This window comes from Dromiciops gliroides, chromosome 2, assembly GCF_019393635.1.
Source record: "Dromiciops gliroides isolate mDroGli1 chromosome 2, mDroGli1.pri, whole genome shotgun sequence".
NCBI classification, from domain to species: domain Eukaryota; kingdom Metazoa; phylum Chordata; class Mammalia; order Microbiotheria; family Microbiotheriidae; genus Dromiciops; species Dromiciops gliroides.
Genome location: NC_057862.1, coordinates 160,678,748 through 160,700,410, shown reverse-complemented (window position 1 = coordinate 160,700,410; position 21,663 = coordinate 160,678,748). Strand labels below are relative to the sequence as shown.

The following is a 21,663-nucleotide window of genomic DNA, read 5'->3' as shown; positions in this document are numbered from 1 at the left end:
TGATTTTCATATCTACTTGTCCAAGCCTAATCTTTCAACCTCCAGTCCTGAATCTCCAGCTGCCTTTTAGATGTCTAACTGGATGGTCTATAGACATCTTAAACCTTGATATATCTCTTTATCCCTTCTAATGCTCCCTCCTCTTAATTACCCTGTGAGTGAAGAAGGTACCTATTGAGGGTACTACCTTCCTTCTTAGGATAAAATCAAGGTGTCATCCTTAACTCTTCATTCACCCTCCGTATCCAATTTCCGGTTAAATTCTGTTGTTTCCACCTTTGTGATACCTCTTTTATAGGAACCTCCTCTCCTGACACTTCTACCACACTGGTACAGGCCCTTATTACCTCATACCTTGACTACTGCAGTATAGCCTGCTGGTTGGTCTTCTTGTCTCAAGTCTCTTCCCACTCCCTCCAAAATTCACTGTCAAACTATCTTCCTAAAATGCAGTACTGACCTTGTGTCACTTCTCCTCACCTCCATTCAGTAAATTCCAGTGGCTCCCTATCACCCCTAGAGATCAGATTTAAAATTCTCTGGCATTCAGAGTCCTTCATAACCTGCCCCCTTCCCATCTTTCCAATCTTTTTGCATCTTGCTCCCTTCTATGTATTCTTTGATCCAGTGACTCTTGCCTTCTTGCTGTTCCTTGCATACAACTTTCAATCCCCACTCCAAACATTTTCATCCACAGTCCCCATGCCTAGAAAATGCTTCTTCCTCATGTCTATGTCCTGTCTTCCCTGGTTTCCTTCAAATCTTCCTTCTCAGGTCCTACCTTCTGCAATAAGTCTTTCCCAGTCCTTAATTTTAGAGACTTCCCTATAAGAGTATGCCCAATTCATCTTGTCTATATCTATTTTATATATTTGTTTGCCTGGTGTCTCCCATATTAGACTGAGCTCCTTGAAAGCAAGGACGGATTGGGTTTTTTGGTTTTGTTTGTATTCTCAGCAGTTAGCACTGTGCCTGATAGAATAAACACTAGTTGATTAACGATCTCATCTTAATCCTCACTATATCCCTGATTGGTAGGTATTATTAGTACCATTTAGTAGAAGAAAGAAACTGGGGTTTGGAGTGGATCAGTGACTCAGTCATAGACACAGCTAGCATGTGGTAGAGTCAGGATTTGAACCCAATTCTCTCCTAACTTGAGGGTGAAGGCTCTATCCCTATTGCTGGCTAATGCTTGGTTGGTTTGGGCTATTAGCACGGTTTTCTTTGGTCTGTCTTGTCACTTCAGCTGAGGTAGTGTCCTTGGGGTATTATCTATCCACAAAGGAAAAGCAAAGTGAAACAGTTGGAGGTGGGGGTGGGGGTGGGGGTGGGGTAGGATGGCCTCTTATCTACTAATTCCCAGATTTCAGCTTTCCCTGCCTTTCTGCAATGGTTTTATTCCAGCTACATTTGGGAGGGGGAAGCAGCTCCTGATAGCTTGCTTGTTATGGGGCTTTTGAATCTATGAGGCATGACCTTTTTTGCCTGGGCTTGTCCATAACATGCTTGATTAGAACACATTGGGCCAAAACAGGAATGATTTAGAAATTAGAATTCTGACTTCACAGACTATTAGAGTTGGAAGGGACTTTAGACATTATAGTTTCTGTCTTTTTTTTTTAAAGTTGGAATCTCCTGATTGAGAGCAAACATGACCTTTTTTCTCTTTCCCCTTCCCCCCTAAAATTTCTCATTTTGCTATTCCCTGGACTGGGTTGTTTTTTGTTTTTTTTCTCAAGGTGCCAAGATAAGTGCTTTTAGTTTCTCTAGGCAGTTTATCACATATTACTCTCCTTGCTATGCATATCTGCTCACATAATACATGGAAGTCAGTTGTTATTGCTGTGGATAAAGCAACCTATGACTGTGAGAGAAGTCCATGAAACCTAACCCTATAGAAGACTTTGGTTTTATTATTTTTTTAACCAATTAACCATTAGGAAGGGATTTCCTTTCATTGTCCTCTTCTGCCTTCTTCCTTTTCCTCTTTTCAGTTTTTTTTTTCTCCTTTCCTACTGTTTGAAGATCAGGTTTTGGCACCTGACCTGATAGGAATGACCTCCTGCTTTCTTACCCTCATTTAAAAAGAGCAAGCAAGATGAATTTAATCCAACACTTGCTTGATTAGGAGGAAAGAATCTCTATACATTTCAGGATTGGCACTGACCAATTAAATTCAATCCAGAAAATGTATTAAATGCATACTACCTGCAAGGAATGAGGTAGATGTTGGGAATTACAGAACTAAGAAAAAAAATCAAAATAGCTCCTTCCCTCAAAGTGTTTATATTCTTTTTGTTTGTTTGTTTGTTTTTATTATTTTATTTATTTATTTATTTATTTATTTATTTTTGCGGGGCAATGAAGGCTAAGTGACTTCCTCAGGGTCACACAGCTATTAAGTGTCAAGTGTCTGAGGTCGGATTCGAACTCAGGTCCTCCTGAATCCAGGGTCAGTGCTTTTCCACTGTGACACCTAACTACCCCTAAGTGTTTATATTCTTTAGGGGGAAGTGGTTTACAACACTTACACACATGCATAAATATAAGGTAATTTGTAGAAGGGGAATGAAGATGACTAGTAACAGAAGGTGAAGGGATGTGGAGAGAGACAATATCTGAGCTGATATTTGAGGCAGGGTAAGGATTCAGTGAGGCTGGTGGAGGAGGAGCCTTTAAGGAATGCAGGGAATGGCTGGAGCCTGGAGATATTTGTTCCTCCAAATACTGGGGAATTGGTGTGTTTATCCTCTGACTTGTGTTACATAGCTGTTTGCATATTGTTTACCTTTTTAGATTGTGATCTCCTTGAGGGTAGGGACTGTCTTGCCTCTTTGTATCTCTAGCACTTAGCCCAATGCCTGGCACATAGTAGGAGCTTAATAAATATTGATTGATTGATTGTTGGAGGTAGGTGAGGGTCCTAGAGAGTTCTCTTATGGTCTCCGGACTCACTCAAGACTAGCTCTCTAGCCTCAACTTTAGACAGCATTTGAGATGAGGCACATCCAGAAGATACCGCCATTCATTCAGTTTCAGATATCTGGGGAACTCTCAGGTACCTTTGGATCTCTAAAGGATGTGAGTTTGTTCCAGTGTAGGTGCAGGCCTAGTAAGGACTCTTACTGGGTGGGAATAGTACAGGAAATGAATGAATGCAAAAGTATTTGTTAAGTCCTTGCTATGTGCCAGATGCTATGGCAAATGCTGGGGTTACAAATACAAAAAGTCTCTGTTCTTGGCATTCTAAGAAGGAGAGACAACATATCTGAGATTAGTTTCAATGGAAGGGAATTTTGGCCTGAGGAATCACAAGACAGGTGAGTCACTTGATAAGCCTTTTCAGAGACAATAGTAGTACTGACTTAATTTCTGTGACTAGAGCAAAAGATGGAAATCGGGGTGGGGATTATGGGACAAGGATGATGCCAAGGTGGATGGCTGGATGAGGGCATGTGAAGCATGGTACTGAAATTTCTGCTTTACTCAAGTCACCAAGCAGGATGGTCCAGCCCTAAGATGTGAGTTTAACTTCCCTCAGGACTAGTGGCATGGATTCAAGAGGTCTGCTACAGAGGATAATGGTTCAGATAAGGAGAAGCAGGGCAGCTGTAGCAGGACAGATGGCAAGCTGGAAAATAAATCAATTGGAGCTTATTTGAATTCTTTTTATAAGCTGAAATTACCATGAGGAGGACCCCTATAAGAGAGCCCAGAAATAGTCCTATTTCAATAATTTCCTTTTTATTTGTCATTCTTTTGACTTGTGATCTGGTAGCTTTACAACTGCATTGAAGTCCCCATGGGTTCTGATTCAACATAGGGTCAATGTCAGGAGGTTAATATTTCACATGGCAGGAAGGGAGGGTAGATGCAGCATTCAGTATCAATGGAAAGCAATTATAGAACAGCTACAGTGTTGAAACGGACGATTACAATGGGAAGAGGGAGGGGAGTAAGGACCCAATTTCAATAGTTGGTTCAGGTGAAGGAAAACAAATTGGAAATACTATAGTGTTACACCTTCCTGTATTTGGACCAGAGGAAATGATTGTGTCAGTAGAGCAGGAGAACTGATTGTGGAGTGGGAGAAAGTAGAACTGGTCTCAGATATTTCAGTAGTACTGTTAGAAACTAAGGAGCTGTGATCCAGGGAGTGGGTGTGAAGAAGTAGATGACCATCAGCTTCACCATCTGGACTGAAGGGACTATGGTAAGGTGCAAAGTGGAGGATGTGAAGCTTGCTATCTGTGTGGCCCTGGGCAAATTACTTAACCTTCCCAGGTCTTAGTTTCCTTATTTGTAAACTGAGTAGATTGGTCCTTGGGTAGGTGGCACAGTGGATAGTGTTGAGCCTGGAGTCAGGAAGACATCTTCCTGAGTTCAAACCTGGCCACAGACACTACTAGCTGTGCATCCCTGGGCTAATCACTTAACCCTGTTTGCCTCAGTTTGCTCATCTGTAAAATGAGCTGGAGAAGAAAATGGCAAACCACTCCAGTATCTTTGCCAAAGAAACCCCAAGTAGACTCACTAAGAGTGAGACACAGCTGAAACAGCTGAACAAGAACAACAATAGATCCGTCCTTAATCAATTGTAGTGGACCTGTTAGCTTAAATCTCTCACACACAAACATAGGTATGTGTGTATATGTATGTATATATGCATATTTGTGTGTGTTGTATAAAATTCCCATACAATCTTCTCAGATACTAATCTAGGGGGAAGAGGGAGCAGCATCAGATTGGGGCAATAGAAATCAAGGAGCTATAGTTTTCATATTATATATTTTTACCTCTCTTTTTTTTTAAAGGGCACTTCCCACTTTGCCTTTTAAATCATTTGATCCAAAGCTGGTGTTTTAATTAAATTCAGTTCATACCTCTTTAGCTGTTCTTATCAAGTTTTCAGAAGTTAAGGATTGCTGCTGTTGAAAATATAGATAGAAAGAAAATGTTATGGAGGGCGCGCATGTGTGTATATGTGTGTGTGTGTGTGTGTGTGTGTGTGTGTGTGTGTTTCCAAAGGTACTGGCCCTGGATTCAGGAGGACCTGAGTTCAAATCTGACCTTAGACACTTGACACTTACTAGCTGTGTGACCCTGGGCAAGTCACTGAACCCTCATTGCCCCCCACACAAAAAAAAATCTATTTAATCTATCATACTCCTTAGCATTTGGGATAGTGGGGTGAAGGAACAGTTGGCTACCAGTATAGGCCACCTTGCAAGTACTTGTAGACTTCAATGATCAATGTGAGGTGGTAAGCTCAATTTTGAATGAAGAGGATCTGGGGCATGGCAGCTTAATAGTTGTGACTGTGACGAGTCATATTTCCTTTCTGAGCTCCAGTTCCCTCATCTGTAAAGTGGAAGCACTAATAATTTCATTAACTTCCCCACCCTCAGGTAGGCGCTTTGAGTTGTGATTATTACTTCCATACAATGTAAATCCCTCAAAGGCAGAGATTAGATAGATAATTTTTTTACCTTTGTCTTTGTATTCCCATTTTCTAGCACATTGCCTGCCTGCCATATATACCTTAGTGCCTTGCCCACAGTAAGGTACCTTGCCATATAGGAGTCACTTAATGTTGAATTGGAAAGAATTGAGAGGAATGACATAGTTAAAACTGAACTAAGCTTTCTGGAATACACTTATATAGTTCAGACAGGATTTGAAGATTCAACTAGGAATGTGCATTTATGTATTGGAAAAGTAGCCTAGGTTTAAAGGTTTAGAATTTAATCTTAATTTATCAGGTGAGAGCCAATACAAGGGTATGAAATTGCTGTCTTAACTGTGTATAGAAAATACTTTGTAAACAATACATTTATAGGAACTAACTGGAACAACACAGTTAGGAGATATTCCATGTGGCATGAGAATCTATTTAGAATGGCCCTTCAAAAAATATTATTTGATTCTTTATCACAGTTATTCTTCCCAGTTTTCCTTCTATTAAACTTTTTAAAAAGTAGGGTTATAATTTGAAGAATATCTTGTTACTTGAAGTTATACAAATAGAAACTTGTAGAATACTACTTAAAGTATTCTGTAATATGTAGCACCTTTCTTTTTCTGCTGTTAACCTATTTGGGTTATATGTCCAGTATTGAAAAAAAAGGATGAACAGTTTAGTACCTCACAATTTACTACCAATTCTGTATTAATATAGAGGTCATAGTCATCTCTCCTTACATTTTAATATGTACCCTAACTATTTCTAAGACCCTATTAGTAGTATAGAAGTTTGAATACTAGGGGGCAGCTAGGTGGCACAGTGGATAAAACACTGGCCTTGGATTCAGGAGGACCTGAGTTCAAATCTGGCCTCAGACCCTTGACACTTACTAGCTGTGTGACCCTGGGTAAGTCACTTAACCCTCATTGCCCTGCAAAAAAAAAAAACCCAAAACAAAAAAAGTTTGAATACTTAGCCCTGGAAGGAAAACCTCAAGTTAGAAAATCAGTTTGGAAATCTTCATTTCTTTGCTCTAGTTAAATGTGTTTTCCTTTTAATATGAATATAAAAAATAAATTAAAAATTTCTCACCCAGTTTTCTTGTTATTCAATTTTGTTTCATAACTAGAATCATAACATGTTGAAAAATGTATATATTTTGAAAATGCTTTTATAGTCTAACAATAATGATATGCAGTAGTGTGGAACAGCGGATAGAGAGGGTTGGCCTTGAAGTCTGGAAGATCTGGGTTCAAGTGTTGGCTCTGATACACTGGCAGGGTAAGCCAGGTCAAGTACATGGCTATCTCAGTGTTTTATGCACCCCTTTAATAGGTCTTTGTTTCAGAGAGTTTCCAGTCTTTGCCACTGAAAGTGCTCAACACTAGGAGTCTCCCAAGCAGATGAAATATTATTCAATTCAGCAAGTATTTATGTTTGTTTGTTTTTGTTTTTGGTGGGGCAATGAGCGTTAAGTGTCTTGCCCAAGGTCACACAGCTAGTAAGTGTCAAGTGTCTGAGGCCAGATTTGAACTCAGGTCCTCCTGAATCCAGAGCCGGTGCTTTATCCATTGCGCCACCTAGCTGCCTCTCTCAGCAAGTATTTATGAAACATCTTTGTGCCCACCACCACTAAGCTTGGTGATGGGGATACACAGAAATGAAAATTATTCTTCTTTGTTCCCAAGAAACTTATATTCTACAAGCTTCTGTACATGGGACAAGATATACACAGATAAGTCAATTCCAAGGTGTTTTTTTTTTTTAATTGTTGTTTTTGTTTTTCGTGAGAGGAAGAGTAACAATAACAGCTGGGGCAATCTAGAAATGTTTAGGTGATCCAAAAGGCAGAGCTGAGGAAAGAGCATTGCAGGCACGGGAGCTGGAGATTGCAGGCATGGGGACTGGAGATGGCATGCATGCCTTATACTGTTTGAAGTAGAGTATGTGAAGGGTGAGTAATATGTAATTGGCCTGGAAAGATAGGCTGGAGCCAGATTGTGTAGGACTTTAAATACCAGAGGAGTTTATGTTTTACCCTAAAGACAATAAAGGGCTACTGAATCTTTTGCAGTAAGGGAGGGACATCATCAGAAGTGCAGGACATGATGAGGGTCTGAATTAGTGTGGTTGTCAATGGAGAGAATTCCTTCTTTTGGAGGTGGAATTGATAAAATTGACTTGTGGATTTGATAATGGGAGAGAGACATGCTTGTGAAGGAGGAAGAGCCAGGAAGGATTCCTAACCTTCTGGGGAGTGTGTGTGTGTGGGGGGGGTGCGGGGAGAGACCCTCAAAACCAGGGGTGTTGCTTGGACAATGACGAATGGCCAGCCATGATGCTAATGACAACTAAAATTTAGATAATGCTTAACAGCTTTGCAAAACCCATCGCATACAATATTTCATTTGAACATTTTTAACGACCTTGAAGGGGAGGTAGTGTTAATAACATCCCCAATTTAGAAATGAGGAAATTCTGGACCAGAGAAGTTGCAACATGTCACAGAGCTAGCTAGCATCAGGATGAAGATTTGAACCTAGCTCCTTCTCCTCCTCCTCCTTCTTTTTTTTTTTTTTTTGGTGGGGCAATGAGGGTTAAGTGACCTTGGTCACACAGCTAGTAAGTGTCAAGTGGCTGAGGTTGGATTTGAACTCAGGTCCTCCTGAATCCAGGGCTGGTGCTCTATCTACTGAGCCACCTAGCTGCCCCTGAACTCAGCTCTTCCTGAGGCCAAGTTCAGTACTCTATTATACTTAGCCTTCATTCTTTTAACAAGTATTTATTGAATGCCTGATACATATAAGTAATTATGCTTGAAGTACATTTGTTGTTACTTAAAAGAAAAATGTGATTCTGGGTTTTCTATTTTTAAAAAAAAGTTGCAAAAACACATTATTTCAATAAACTTCTTTGTAAGCTTGCCTGGGAATCCCCTTCAACAATCATTAGTCAGTGAATCCCAGTCAAAAAACATTTTGTGAGTTAGAAATCATCAGTACTGGGTGGGTAGGGGACCTTTTCCCCTCGTCTTCTGTTTTAGTTCTTTTGGTTGGTTCCATGTGATGCTGGTTCCAAGGTGGCTAGGTGGTTTAATGCCTGGCATCTTAAACTGTGAGTCATGACCCCATATGGGTAACTGAATGTGGAGGTTGTGAAAAATTTGGCAACAGTAAAAGGTTATGTATACCATTTTATATACCTATATGCCTGGGGTCACGTAAAAATTTCTTGGGTTAAAAGGGGTTGCAAGTGGAAAGAGTTTAAGAAGTCCTGGTTTAATGGATAGAATGCTGGGCCTGGAGTCAGGAAGACCTTGAGTTCAAATCCAGCCTTAGATATGTAATAGCTGTGTGACCCTGGGAGAGTCACTTAACCTCTCTCTGCCTCAGTTTCCTTGACTGTAAAATGGGAATTATCTACCTTCCAGTGTCAAATGAGATAAAATTTTTAAAACTTAGCACAGTGCCTGGCACAGAGTATGTACCATATAAATACTTATTCCCTTCCTATCTCTAAAGTCTAGATATCTTTTTGTTTAGGCTTCTGGTTCATTTCAGTTCAACATGTTTTTACTAGGCACATTAAAATGAGATCCAATATCTGCCTCCAAAGGACTCACTATCTATGAGGAGAATACAAACAACTGTAATGTCACTATAGGACTGCAAAGAGTAGGGACAATCAAAGCAGGAGGAATGATTTAAGGAGAGAAGCTTGGGGTCATCAGGGAAGGCCTTTGCTGAAAGAGGCAGAAAGTTAAAGAAGGCAAGAGACATTTTCCAAAATGGAAGGTTTAACTTTGAAATCCATCCCCCACCTTTTTTTTTTTAGTATAGTCTAGGGAATGAGAGCCTGGACATTACTGAAATTCCAAGCGAGGGTGTGTCAAAAGCCAAGGATTCATTTCTATTCCCTTTCAGAAAGTCTTTTCTTTCTCCTGGCTCCATATTGTCATTTTAGCCAGAGTCAGGCCATGCAGATGGGAAATGTAGACATGATATTTTTCATTTTCTGGACTCCAAAAATATGGCTCAGAAGAGGGATCTTGTTTCTGCAGAATATGGCATAGTTACAAGGCAGAAATAGGGATAGATTTCTATTAGTAAAAGTGTTTCTTGAGGGCCTGTTGTGTGATTTGCAATGTGCTAGGGACCATTTAGGAGGCAAAATTTCTAGGCTTATTTTCTGTTTTCAAACTGGGGAAAGATAACTACCCCAAATTTAGCACCAACCTTAGGGGTGACACAATGGGTTGAATATTGGGCTGGAGTCCAGAAGACCCAAGTTCAAATCCTGTCTCATCTATTCAGTTGTGTGACTCTTGGGCTCTCTAAGCTCCAGATTCCCCATCTCTAAAATGGGGCCAATAACAGCACCTACTTCCCAGGGTTTGGTGAGGATCAAATGACATAAAAGCTGTAAAAAGCACTTTTCAGACCTTTGAGTACTAAGTTAATGCTAGCTGTCATTACTAAAGAACAATTAAGTAGTAAATCTGACTGGGGGCACAACAGAGACCTAGGAAAGGTAGAACAGCGTGGACTGGCAGAACTCTGGGTAGGGCTTCTCCGAGGAGGAGGTGAGATTGCAAATGGGCCTTGAACAGAAAGATAGGATTTAGACTTGTGGAGGGGTGGGAGAAAAAGCATTCCTGGAGACTTTTCCTACTGCGAAAACAAAGGTCGAAGATAAAGCCAGGCTGGGAGCAGTGACAGGATATCTGAGCTTCTCCTGTGGTTTGGAAGCTAACAAAAGCACCTTGCAAAAGTTTCCTCCCTTGAGAGGATGCCTTGTATGGTAGTGCTGATGCCAGATAGGACTTACAGTGTGATCAAGTAAAAGTGTGTGTGCCTCTCTCTTCCAGTTCTGACATTTTGTACCTCTCTTTCAGCGTTGGGAAGGTGATTGAATATCTGAGAATGGGGCACTGATTTGGAAAGACAGTACTCAGAATTGATTGCAATGTGTCACAGGGGGCAGATTTAGACAAATTAAAGGGATTAAAGAGAATCCCTGGTTATTTGCTATGGATTGTTGTTCTCGGTTAAATCTATCGTTCCTTTCTTGGGGCATTATTGCCATGGAGCAGAGCCATTTCAATTGATCAAATGAGGTCATATATGGAAAGCACAAACTTGAAAGAACTACATAAATGTTAGCTATTGTTGTTATTATTATTATGGAAATTTGCTTTCTACTGGATAGCAAAAATTTCTCCACCCATGCCTGTTGGTTCAAATATTTATTGAGCCCCCACTGTGTATAAGCCACTGGAATAGGCGGCCTTTGGATTCTTAGAGAGCTCTCAGGGTTAACTAGATTAATGAGTTATTTTGGAAGAGTGTATTGGCAGTTAATGCTGTTTTAATTAAATACTTAATTTTTATTCACTGCATCATAAATATTTCAGTAAAATTTTATCACCCACCTTGTTTGGTTTTTTTTCTGACCACAAATACACCTATAAAAAAGTTCTGTCTTTTGTCCTTGCCACAGAGATCCAGACTCTTAGACTCCCTATCACCCTTCATTTTTCCTTTCCTATCTGTTACATAATTGTAGATACATCCACTCCCAGGCATACATTTTCTCTTTCCCACACCCTCTGACACACTTCCCGCACTATCATTTAACTCTACATACTCAAGGGTGCTAATAAATGGTCTCACAGTCACAATAGCTTCCTGCCACCCACTTCTTTTTCCCCAAAATAAACTTTTCTTTTGAATCCTCAATTCAGGTCTCAAATATGGTCAAGGCCAGTTGGCATTCAGAATCAGAGTGGCTTCTAGGCGAAGCTTTGAAGATAATTTGTTGCCAGTGATCTCTATGATTTTTGGTACTTGAGCTTTTCTGTTTCTTTTACCATTTTCCTCATCTGTAAGATCACTTATCATGTTCCTTCTAGCTTTAAACCAGTGCCTTGTACATAGGTGATAAATCAATGTTTGAATGAATGGCAGCAGAGCATAAGTTCTAGCAGTTCCTATCATCTCCTAGCTTCTTAGAATGGGCCACTAGTACCAACTATCACCCTTATTATTTTTTTTTTTTTGGTGAGGCAATTAAGGTTAAGTGACTTGCCCTGGGTCACACAGCTAGTAAGTGTCAAGTGTCTGAGGCTGGGTTTGAACTCAGATCCTCCTGAATCCAGGGCCTGTGTTTTATCCACTGCGCCACCTAGCTGCCCCCACCCTTATTTTTTTTTTTAATTAATAAAGTATTTGATTTTTTTCCCGTTACATGTAAAGATAATTCTCAACCTTTGTTTATACAAGCTTTACAATTTCAGATTTTTCTCCCTCCATCCCCTCCCTCCATCCCCTCCCTCCCCCCTCCCCTAGACAGCAGGTAATCTGATATAGGTTATATATATATATACACACATAATAACATTAATCCTATTTCTGCATTAGTCATGTTATAAGAGAAAAAAAAAATCAGAGCAATGATGGATAACCTCTAAACAGAAAAAAAACCAACAGCATCAAAAACAAAAGAAATAGTATGGTTCATTTAGCATCTATACTCCACAGTTCTTTTTTTTTTTTCCTGGATTTGCAGATCCTCTTCCATTACGAGTTCCCTGGAACTCTTCTGTGCTATTGCATTGGTGAGAAGAATATAGTCCATCACAGTAGATCAACACTTAATGTTGATGTTACTGTGTACAATGTTCTTCTAGTTCTGCTCATCTCACTCATCATCAGCCCACGCAAGACCCTCCAGGTTTCTCTGAACTCCTCCTGCTCATCGTTTCTTATAGCACAATAGTATTCCATTGTATTCATATACCACAACTTGTCCAGCCACTCCCCAATTGATGGGCACCCCCTCAACTTCCAATTCTTTGCCACCACATAAAGAGCAGCTATAAATATTTTTGTATATGTGGGTCCCTTTCCCCCTTCCATGATCTCTTTGGGAAAAAGACCCAAAAGTGGTATTGCTGGGTCAAAGGGTATGCACAGCTTTATCACCCTTTGGGCATAATTCCAAATTGCTCTCCAGAATGGTTGGATGAGTTCACAGCTCCACCAACAATGGATTAGTGTTCCAATTTTCCCACAGCTTCTCCAACATTTATTATTTTCCTTTTTTGTCATTTTAGCCAATCTGATACCCACCCTTATTTTTAAAATTTCTTATTAAGTTTCTTATGATCCCACAGCATTTTCTAGTTTCTCTTCCTTGGACCTTTGTCTTGACAGGAGTTTCCTCCTGTTGTCTATTTCCCATTACCCATCAACTCTGAGAGTCATTGTTCCTATTAAGGTGTGGGTGACTGACTACTAGCTTAAAATATTATGCCTCTCAGGGCTATTAAAGCTTTAAGTAAAAGTGATGGGAGTGGGGCAGCTAGGTAGCACAGTGGATAGAGCACTGGCCCTGGATTCAGGAGGACCTGAGTTCAAATCCAGCCTCAGACACTTGACACTTACTGGCTGTGTGACTCTGGGCAAGTCACTTAACCCCAATTGCCTCACCAAAAAAAAAAAGTGATGGGAGTGCTAACATGGAACATAAACATTCGGAAACCAGCTGGTGGATGGAAGAGAATTTTGATGTACCTTGATTGTACCATGGCACTCTGCCTCTGGTTTAGCTCAACCCTCCTCTGAGTGGCCCTAGAGGAAGTAAGATCTTTAGGGACCTGGGGTCTTTCTGCTGCTTCTCATGGCACAGCACAAGGGGTATGGTAAAAGGAGGCAAACTAGGCTCTCTTAGGGCTTAGGAGGGGATGCTAAACAGTGAGATGTTCCTGTGGTCACAGAGGAGTCTAGGACAGGAGAGAAGAATGGAGCATCTAAGCAGAAATCCAAAGTCTTTTTTTTTGGGGGGGGGGCAATTGGGGTTAAGTGACTTGCCCAGGGTCACACAGCTAGTAAATATCAAGTGTCTGAGGTCAGATTTGAACTCAGGTCCTTCTGCTCTATCCACTGGGCCACCTAGCTGCCCCTAAAGTCTTTTTTCTTTTTTTTCTTTCGTGAGGCAATTGGGGTTAAGTGACTTGCTCAGGGTCACACAGCTAGTAAGTGTTAAGTGTCTGAGGCTGGATTTGAACAGGTACTCCTGACTCCAGGGCCAGTACTCTATCCACTGTGCCACCTAGCTGCCCCTAAAGTCTTTTTTTAATAAGAAAATAAATGAACGAAGCATAATTTGTTTGGCTTAAAGTTTTCCTCACAGATATTAGCATTTTAAAGCATGTTTTATTTAGATGATGAGAGACAGTATATATGACAGAGTGAATGAGGAACTGTCTTTGAACCAGGAAGATTTGGGTTCCAGCCTGACACATATTAGGTGGTGCTGGGCAAGTCACTTAAATTGTAAGCTCTGATGGCAAAGTTGCTAAGACTATAATAAGTTGCAGAGGAGGTACCACTCTGTAAGGGTGGAAGGGAGATTCCTTTACTTGGGAGTTCCCTATACTAGATAAATCACAGGCCTAGTCCCTATCCTTTATTCATCTGACAGATTTATTCAAGGAATTTACTTTTAAGTGTTTTTAATTTTGTTAGAAGTGAAGAGACAAACTGCTGAATTTTAAGGAATAGCCAATTTTTGTTTATGCCAAGCATTTTGCATATGAAAAACAGACAAACTTCAATGGAAGAAGCTAGCAATGGCATTGTAAAACAAAGGAAGTTCTGGTGATTTCTGGATTTCTTGGCCTCCACAATGTCAAACAGATACTCCTACAAGTTAGAAGAAGAGGCACATATATCACAGGCATTATCCTCCAGGGGGAAAAAAGTGGAGAAAAAAGTCTATAAGCAAGGAAGACATTAAAGCTAGAAATGTGTCCTGTTCTTACATATAAGGGCCAGTACTCTACTACTTTTCAACTTCTATATAGAGAAGTTGTGATCTGTCAGTACAATGATCTGATAGGTTTCTACCTCCTGTGTAGATTTCATAAGTTATTGTGGAGTCTAGGAACAATATAGGAGCATATAGAGGTATAAAGGTTATTTCTTTTTAGGGAAAAATAAGAAATATTCAACTCACCAACTTTAAAAATTTAGGTCAGAGGGGCAGCTAGGTAGCGCAGTGGATAGAGCACTGGCCCTGGAGTCAGGAGTACCTGAGTTCAAATCCAGCCTCAGACACTTAACACTTACTAGCTGTGTGACCCTGGGCAAGTCACTTAACCCCAAATGCCTTACTAAAAAAAAAAAAAATTAGGTCAGACAATGTTAAACTAGATTTGATATGTAGTGGTACAAATATTATAGTTTCATATTATGGTTGTTTAAGGGTTTTAGAGAGAGACAAGGAAAGTGAAAGAGCATGGGAGAGGTGCCTATAAATGTGAGATGAGTGCATTTGTGTTTCTGAAGTGAGTGTATTTGTTGGAAGACAATGGCTCTTGTCCTGCTCTACAAGTATATTTTAAATTTCTGATTGGGCTTCCAGGATCCCCACCTCTATGTTGTAGACTAGTCTTTTCTGCTTTTATTTTCAAACTTCAGAATTTAGCTGTGCTAATGGTAATTTTGTAATTCTGAAGCCATTGCTATACTTAAAGGAATGACAGATTCTAGAAATTTCTTAGAAAACATTGGAGCTTCAGTTAATTCAGTTAGCTTTGCCGGGTAGTTCCTTGAATATTCAAAAGCTAACTATTGCTTAATTTAGCCTGGTTTGCTGGACAGAATACTGGAATAGAGAGTCAGAAGACTTGGATTCAAATCCTAGCTTTGATATTTATTTTATTTTTGAAATGACCTTCCCTTTAAATCATCTTTTTTAAAATGTATTTTTTTAAAACAGATTTGACATTTATTGCTATTGTGCTGTTGAGCAAGTAGATTAAACTTTCTGAACTTTAGTTTTCTAATCCATAATAGGCAATTGGATGAAATCAATTCTTTACCTTTTTGTCATGAAACCACTCTCAGAATAATGCTTTAAAAGTTGGAAAGTGTTTAAAATGCATAGAATATATAGGATTACAAAGGAAGCAAATTATATTGAAATACATTTATCAAAAACATTTTTTTGGGGCGGGGCAATGGGGGTGAAGTGACTTGCCCAGGGTCACACAGCTAGTAAGTGTCAAGTGTCTGAAACTGGATTTGAACTCAGATCTTCCTGAATCCAGGGCCGGTGCTTTTTCCACTGTGCCACCTAGCTGCCCCCTGAAATATATTTTTTTAATAATTCAGGGACCCTAAGTTAAACCCCCCTCGACAAGATGTTTTCCAATGTCCCTTCTAAATTCTAAATCCTATTAATGGCATTTTCAAGTGCTGTTAACATTCCATTGTAGCAAGACACCATCCATCCATTTATTTATTTATTTATTTATTCATTCATTCATTCATTCATTCATTCATTCATTCATTCATTCATTCATTTATTTATTTATGCATGCATGCCTTTCAGAAAACAAACAACTTTCCAAATGTGTGTATGTGTGTTTATATGTCTTGATGTATACCCTTTATAGATGTCTTGACAATAGTGTGACAATCCAACCTCCCTCTTCCTCCCTCCACAAAGAAAGCAAGAAAAGAATCTCTAGGTTTATTCAGGTTTCACCTGCTTTATCAAGTCTTTGGCTTAGAAAGGGATTGCTACAGTATCCAACCCAGTGGAGAAGTTATTTTCTGATTTGCAGCTTATTTTTCCTTAATTGCTGCCAGGCTCAGCTGAAATTAAACTGAATTCTAGATCTTACTGGTTTTGGACATTCCTGCTCTTGAGGGTGTCAGTACATCCTAGTTTAGTACTGAAGTTCGGGGCTTGGAGTGAGCTAAGTGTTATAGTCCTACCTCATGTCCTTACTAATTGCACGATCATTGATTTTTTTAAAAAAAATCACTTACCCTGGTTTCCCATCTAAAATGGGGATAATAATACTTTGTACTACCAACCTCACAGTCTAGTCGTGTGGGAAATGCTTTTTGTAAACCTTGGAAATTCTGTGTCCATGTGAGTTGTTATTACTGTTCTTTTAAAATACCTTTTGATGAAATCATTGGTTAGTCAGAGAGCTTGCCCTCTTTCCTTAGGTCACTTTGCCCTAGCATTTTGTTTTCTTAAAGGGTTGGTTGTTTTAAAACCCACATGATGCTTCTTGGTCTTTGGGATGGTTGTTGAGTATCCTTATAATTCTTCAAAGTGCTCTTTAGGAATTAGACTAGTTCAGAAATGAAGAAGGAGCCAGAAAAATGTGAATAATCTGTATAATCAGTTGTTAGTATGTAACACCCTCCAGAAAGGGTATGTTTCTGTCTGGCGCATGTTAACGGTTCTTCCAACAGAGTTGTTTTTGTCTGCATTCATTAGCACATTTGCTGATCTTGCTAAGTAAAGCAATTACTGTATTTTAACCATCTTTTCCAATAGGAAACACAGTGTTTATTGGCCAGATGTCGATGTGACACCCTGGCAAATTATCAGCTTTTACCGCATAATTATGTAAGGCACCAGTTGGGCGCTATCTCTGAGTGAAGGTGTAGACATGGAGCGTGATGTGTTAGGGTTTTAACTTGGGTTACTCTCTGAAATTAGAGAATAGCTTTCAACAGATTTTATTAATGAATATGCTGTTTACATAGTCATGAAAGATAGACTGAGTCTGAGTTAAGTAAGACCCATTAAAAACACAACTTTCCTAGGTGCTGCATATTGACATGGAGGTTCTCAATAGCTCTTCCTAAGGAACGGGTGGAACAGTGCCATTTTCTTTCTCAAAAACCTTTAGCAACTCACTGCTATTACCTCTCTTGTAAAATACAAAAAAGTCCTCCTCACATGTGCTACAACCTATCTTTCTAGAATAATTTAACATTATTCCCCACAACAAATTCTATATTCCAGTTGTTCCTCGAAGTGGGTATTCCATCCTCCCACTTGTCTGTATTTATATAGGTCAAGGCTTCTTAAACCTTTTCTACTCGCGACCCCTTTTTGCCTGAGAAATTTTTGCACAACCCTAGGTATATAGATATATAAAATGGGTATACAAGTCAAACATTTACTGCCGAATTTTTTGTGACCCTCTCATTCAGTTACACTACCTCATGTTGAGAAGCTGTGCTATAGGTTTATAGGTTTTTCTTCAATCCTGGAATGCAAGGCTTGTTCAGGGTAGACTCTTTGGAGATTTAGGTTTCTTCAAGGCTCAGTTCAGGTATTCTTCCTATACTAGTGTCTTCCTGCTTTCCTATGCCTCACCCCACCCCTGTTGTTAGTGTTTTCTCCTTCCTCAGATTGCCTTGTACTTGCTTTATTTGTGTATATCACATCTTTCAGGAGAATGTGAATTCCTTAAAGGAATGACTTTTTTGTCTTTGTGCCTCTAGCACCTAGCTCAGTTCCTTGTACATAGTAGTCCCTTAATAAATGTTCAGTGCAGCACCACCAGCTCCTACTGATCTGGAAAACCATTAAGTTCGGTCTTGCTGATAGACTATATTTTTGTTTCTTGAGTCCCACCTAAATAATGAGATGACTTTTTGGTCACATGTGTGCCTGAAGTCAGACTGTTCTATATCAGTGGTATTAGTATTCTCATGAATGCAATCATGAATCTTTTGAACTATTGAAAAGGATTTTACTACCTCCCTAAGAATGATGACTGGGAAAACACTGATTAGAGTTGGTCTTTCATTCAAGATACTGGACAGTTAATGAACTTCAAGAATAACATTCCTTACAGGCTGCTATGATTATAATAAATATAAACACACAAATAGCTAGTATAACAGTTGTAATATGATAATTACATGGAGGGTCCAACTGTATTTTATGAGAAATTAGAGAATGGACAGATAACTGGTCACCATTAATTAGGTGATCAGGAAAGAGTCCATGGAAAAGCTGGTACCTGAGCAAAGCCATGGAAGGAAAGGGCTTCAAAAGCCCAGAAAGGCAGCCTCTGCTTTCTCCTTTGTAAAATGAGGACAATAGCAGCACCTACCTAGCAGGGTTTCTTATGAGGATCACATGAGATGATAAAACTATCCCTTCTATATCTTGGAGTTTGGGGATAAAGTGCCTCCAAGATCTGGAAAATCCTTGTAAAATTTTTTGGTTCTCTCTTTGGACCTGAGAAATCTTTTTTTTGGGGGGGGGCAGGGCAATGGAGGTTGAGTGACTTGCCCAGGGTCACACAGCTAGTAAGTGTCAAGTGTCTGAGGCTGGATTTGAACTCAGGTCCTCCTGAATCCAGGGCTGGTGCTTTATCCACTGCACCACCTAGCTGCCCCATACCTGAGAAATCTTAATTATTATGGTATTAAAAGATAAAATAGGTTGATATTATGCAATACTAAACATATTTTATGCATTTCTGAGTTTCTAAACTTTTTCTGTGGCATCGGCTAGCCATCATCTTCTGGCTTCTTCAAAACTCTCCCCAAATTCCCATTTAATTTCTTATGCTGACCCGTGATTGAAACCACAATGGGGAAAGCATGATGTGGAAGTGATAATGCTTTCCAAACTAACCTTTAAACTTTACCTAAATGTTATCTATAGAAAAGTAGGGGACATCACTTGAGGATTTGAAAGCAAATTTAAGAAAAAAACTTTCCTCTACATAAACAGCTTAGTGAAGGTCAGAATTATGTACAAAGTTATAGAGATAAGAAAGTGCCAGACTAGATATAAAGTAGTTTATGTTGACTGGTACATAAACCTTGTAAAGGGTTATATGATACAATGACTGGAACTTTGAACCAAGTTGTTGAGGGCCTTGATTTCGGGCCTAAATAAGTAGTTTGTCTTTTATTTAGAAGTAGTGGGGAGCCACTGGAAGGTTTTAACAGACTTCTGTGATATGCTGGTTACCATGGCAGTGATCTGATAGTTACAGTGGAAAGAGGAAGAGATTAGAGACTGGATAGGGGGCTATTATAATAGTCTAGGACATGGGTATTGATGGCCTGAACCAGGATGTCAGTAGGAAGGAAAAAGGAGAGGGTAGATGATGATGTTTGATGTTTTTTAGATAGAATCAAATTGATAGATGAGATCTGTCAACTAATTAGCTGTTAAGGGTGAAGATTTAAAAATAATTGAATTATGAGCTTGGGAAAAGGCCAGAGGTGCCATCAGCAGAAACTGAAAGTTAGAAGGAAGGACATAGAGGGTGGAGGAAGGCATGAGTTCTGTTTTGGATGTATGGAGTTTGAGGTATCAGTGGACTATCTGGGTAGAGGTATTAAGTAGGCAGGTGTCGAGAGGGCTGTTGGTGGTTACCATAGGGTGACAAAAGCAGATAATTGAGGAGGGGGCAGCAACTTTGGTGGGATAGATGCAGTGGTCCATAGTGTTATCATCCATTCAAAAGTGAATATTAATGAAGATCCAGAAATTTTTCATGGGGTGGTTAGGAAAGCTTTGTGTTTGTTTTTTGACCCTGGAAACTACTTTTGATGATATAAAGTGCATTTCATTTTTGAATGATCCTGTTTAATGGGTGAACTCTTGTCTCATTTAAGGACTAATCTCCGCCCCCCCCCCCCAATCTCCTTCTTCTTTTTAAATAGATTAAACATCATGGAGCTGTATTTTGGAGAATATAAGCATGTGCAGCAGGAATATGGAGTGCATCTTAGGCTTGAAAGTGATGAGACCAAGAAATCAAGACTTTCTCAGAATGCAAAGACAGGATCGTATGGTGTCAGTATTAGAGTTCAAGGAATTGATGGCCATCCATACATCGTACTGAATAATACAGAGAGATGTTTGGCAGGCATTCCTTTTGCGGAAAATGGGCCATCATTTACATCTCCAACAGTCAATGACTTGCCTTTACATTCCAACATTGATCCCAGACTAGAAGAGAAAGTCAGTGAAGAAATACAGTTCCCAGAAAACCCATACGCACAGCCCAGTGCATTTAGAAGTCTAAAGCCAGCCAGTTTTTATGAAGGTAAAAATGGAATTCTTGACCACAAAGATAGTTCACTAAAGACTGCCAATATGTTGAACTTTCAGAGGCACCCTGAACTTTTGCAGCCTTATAATCCTGAAAAAAATGAGTTGAATTTAGAGACTCACAGATCTCCTGAGCGTAATTGGACCAGAATACTTACAGATGAAACTAAAAATGATAAACGTTCACAAACTTGCTTTTCTAAACCTCCTACTTCTCAGCCAGCTAGCACATCTTCAGGAGAGGTGTCAAAATGCAATGTGACAGCCATTCGTTTGTGCAGCTCAATCGTGATAGATGATCCCAAGAAGCAGGCATCGGTGTGTCTGAATGTTCAGAACTGTGCTACTGAGGGGCAGCCAACTGAAGCTCCTACTCCCATTGAAAAGCCCCTTCCTTCCATTCACTCTGATACTCATCAGGAAAGCAAAAAAAGTCGGCCAGATGTTCTCCCCTTTCGCCGGCAAGATTCTGCTGGGCCACTGTTGGATGGTTTTAGGTCACGGAGGTCCTCTTCCTCCTCAGCAACCCCTACTTCAGCCAACTCTTTGTACAAGTTTTTACTGGATGACCAAGATTATGCCATCCATGCTGACAATGTGAATCGTCATGAAAATAGAAGATATATCCCTTTCATGCCAGGGACAGGCCGGGATATTGACACAGGTTCTATTCCAGGTGTAGACCAATTAATTGAAAAATTTGATCAGAAAGTTGGCTCTCAGAGAAGAGGGAGGTCTGGGAAACGGAACAGAATTCATCCAGATGATCGAAAGAGGTCTAGAAGTGTAGATAGTGCCTTTCCTTTTGGTCTCAAGGGAGACTCTGAATACTTAGATGAGTTTAGCCGAAACTTGGGCAAATCAAATGAACATCTCCTCAGACCATCTCAAGTTTGGGAGCAGAAGCCCCTGTCTCGTGATCGTCACCTGCTTTCTGGTGGGAAACATACTGTGGCAGGGCACACCTCTGGGAAACTGCAGGAACCAGGTCAAGATACTCCTGATGGACAGCCCAGGCCTTCACAGTTCAACAGTGCAAGCAAAGGTCATGAAAATAAAGTTAACAAAGATAGTGGAATGATGAGACCCTCCACGCTTTCGACTCAGAATAAAAAGGAGGAAGAAATAAAAACGGCAACTACCACAGTGTTGTTACAGAATCAGGCTGCGAACACATCACCTGATTCAGGAACGAAGAAAATTTTCATCAAGACACTCTCTTCTGCTACAAATATTCAGGTAATTCCCATGTGACAAATGGTTTTTTCAAAATGGCTTCAGTGATAGTGCAG

General features: G+C 39.9%; 1 protein-coding gene across 3 annotated transcripts in view; it reads left to right on the top strand.

The window, feature by feature from the left end:
• Positions 1 to 21,663, top strand: part of CGNL1 (cingulin like 1) — a 211,311-nt gene that overhangs the window by 44,558 nt on the left and 145,090 nt on the right. For all 3 annotated transcript variants that reach the window (XM_043987782.1, XM_043987783.1, XM_043987781.1), the window contains one exon: positions 19,981 to 21,610. In XM_043987782.1, coding sequence (XP_043843717.1) covers positions 19,991 to 21,610 — 1,620 coding nt within the window. In that variant the 5' untranslated portion in view covers positions 19,981 to 19,990. The remainder of the gene's footprint in view (positions 1 to 19,980; positions 21,611 to 21,663) is intronic.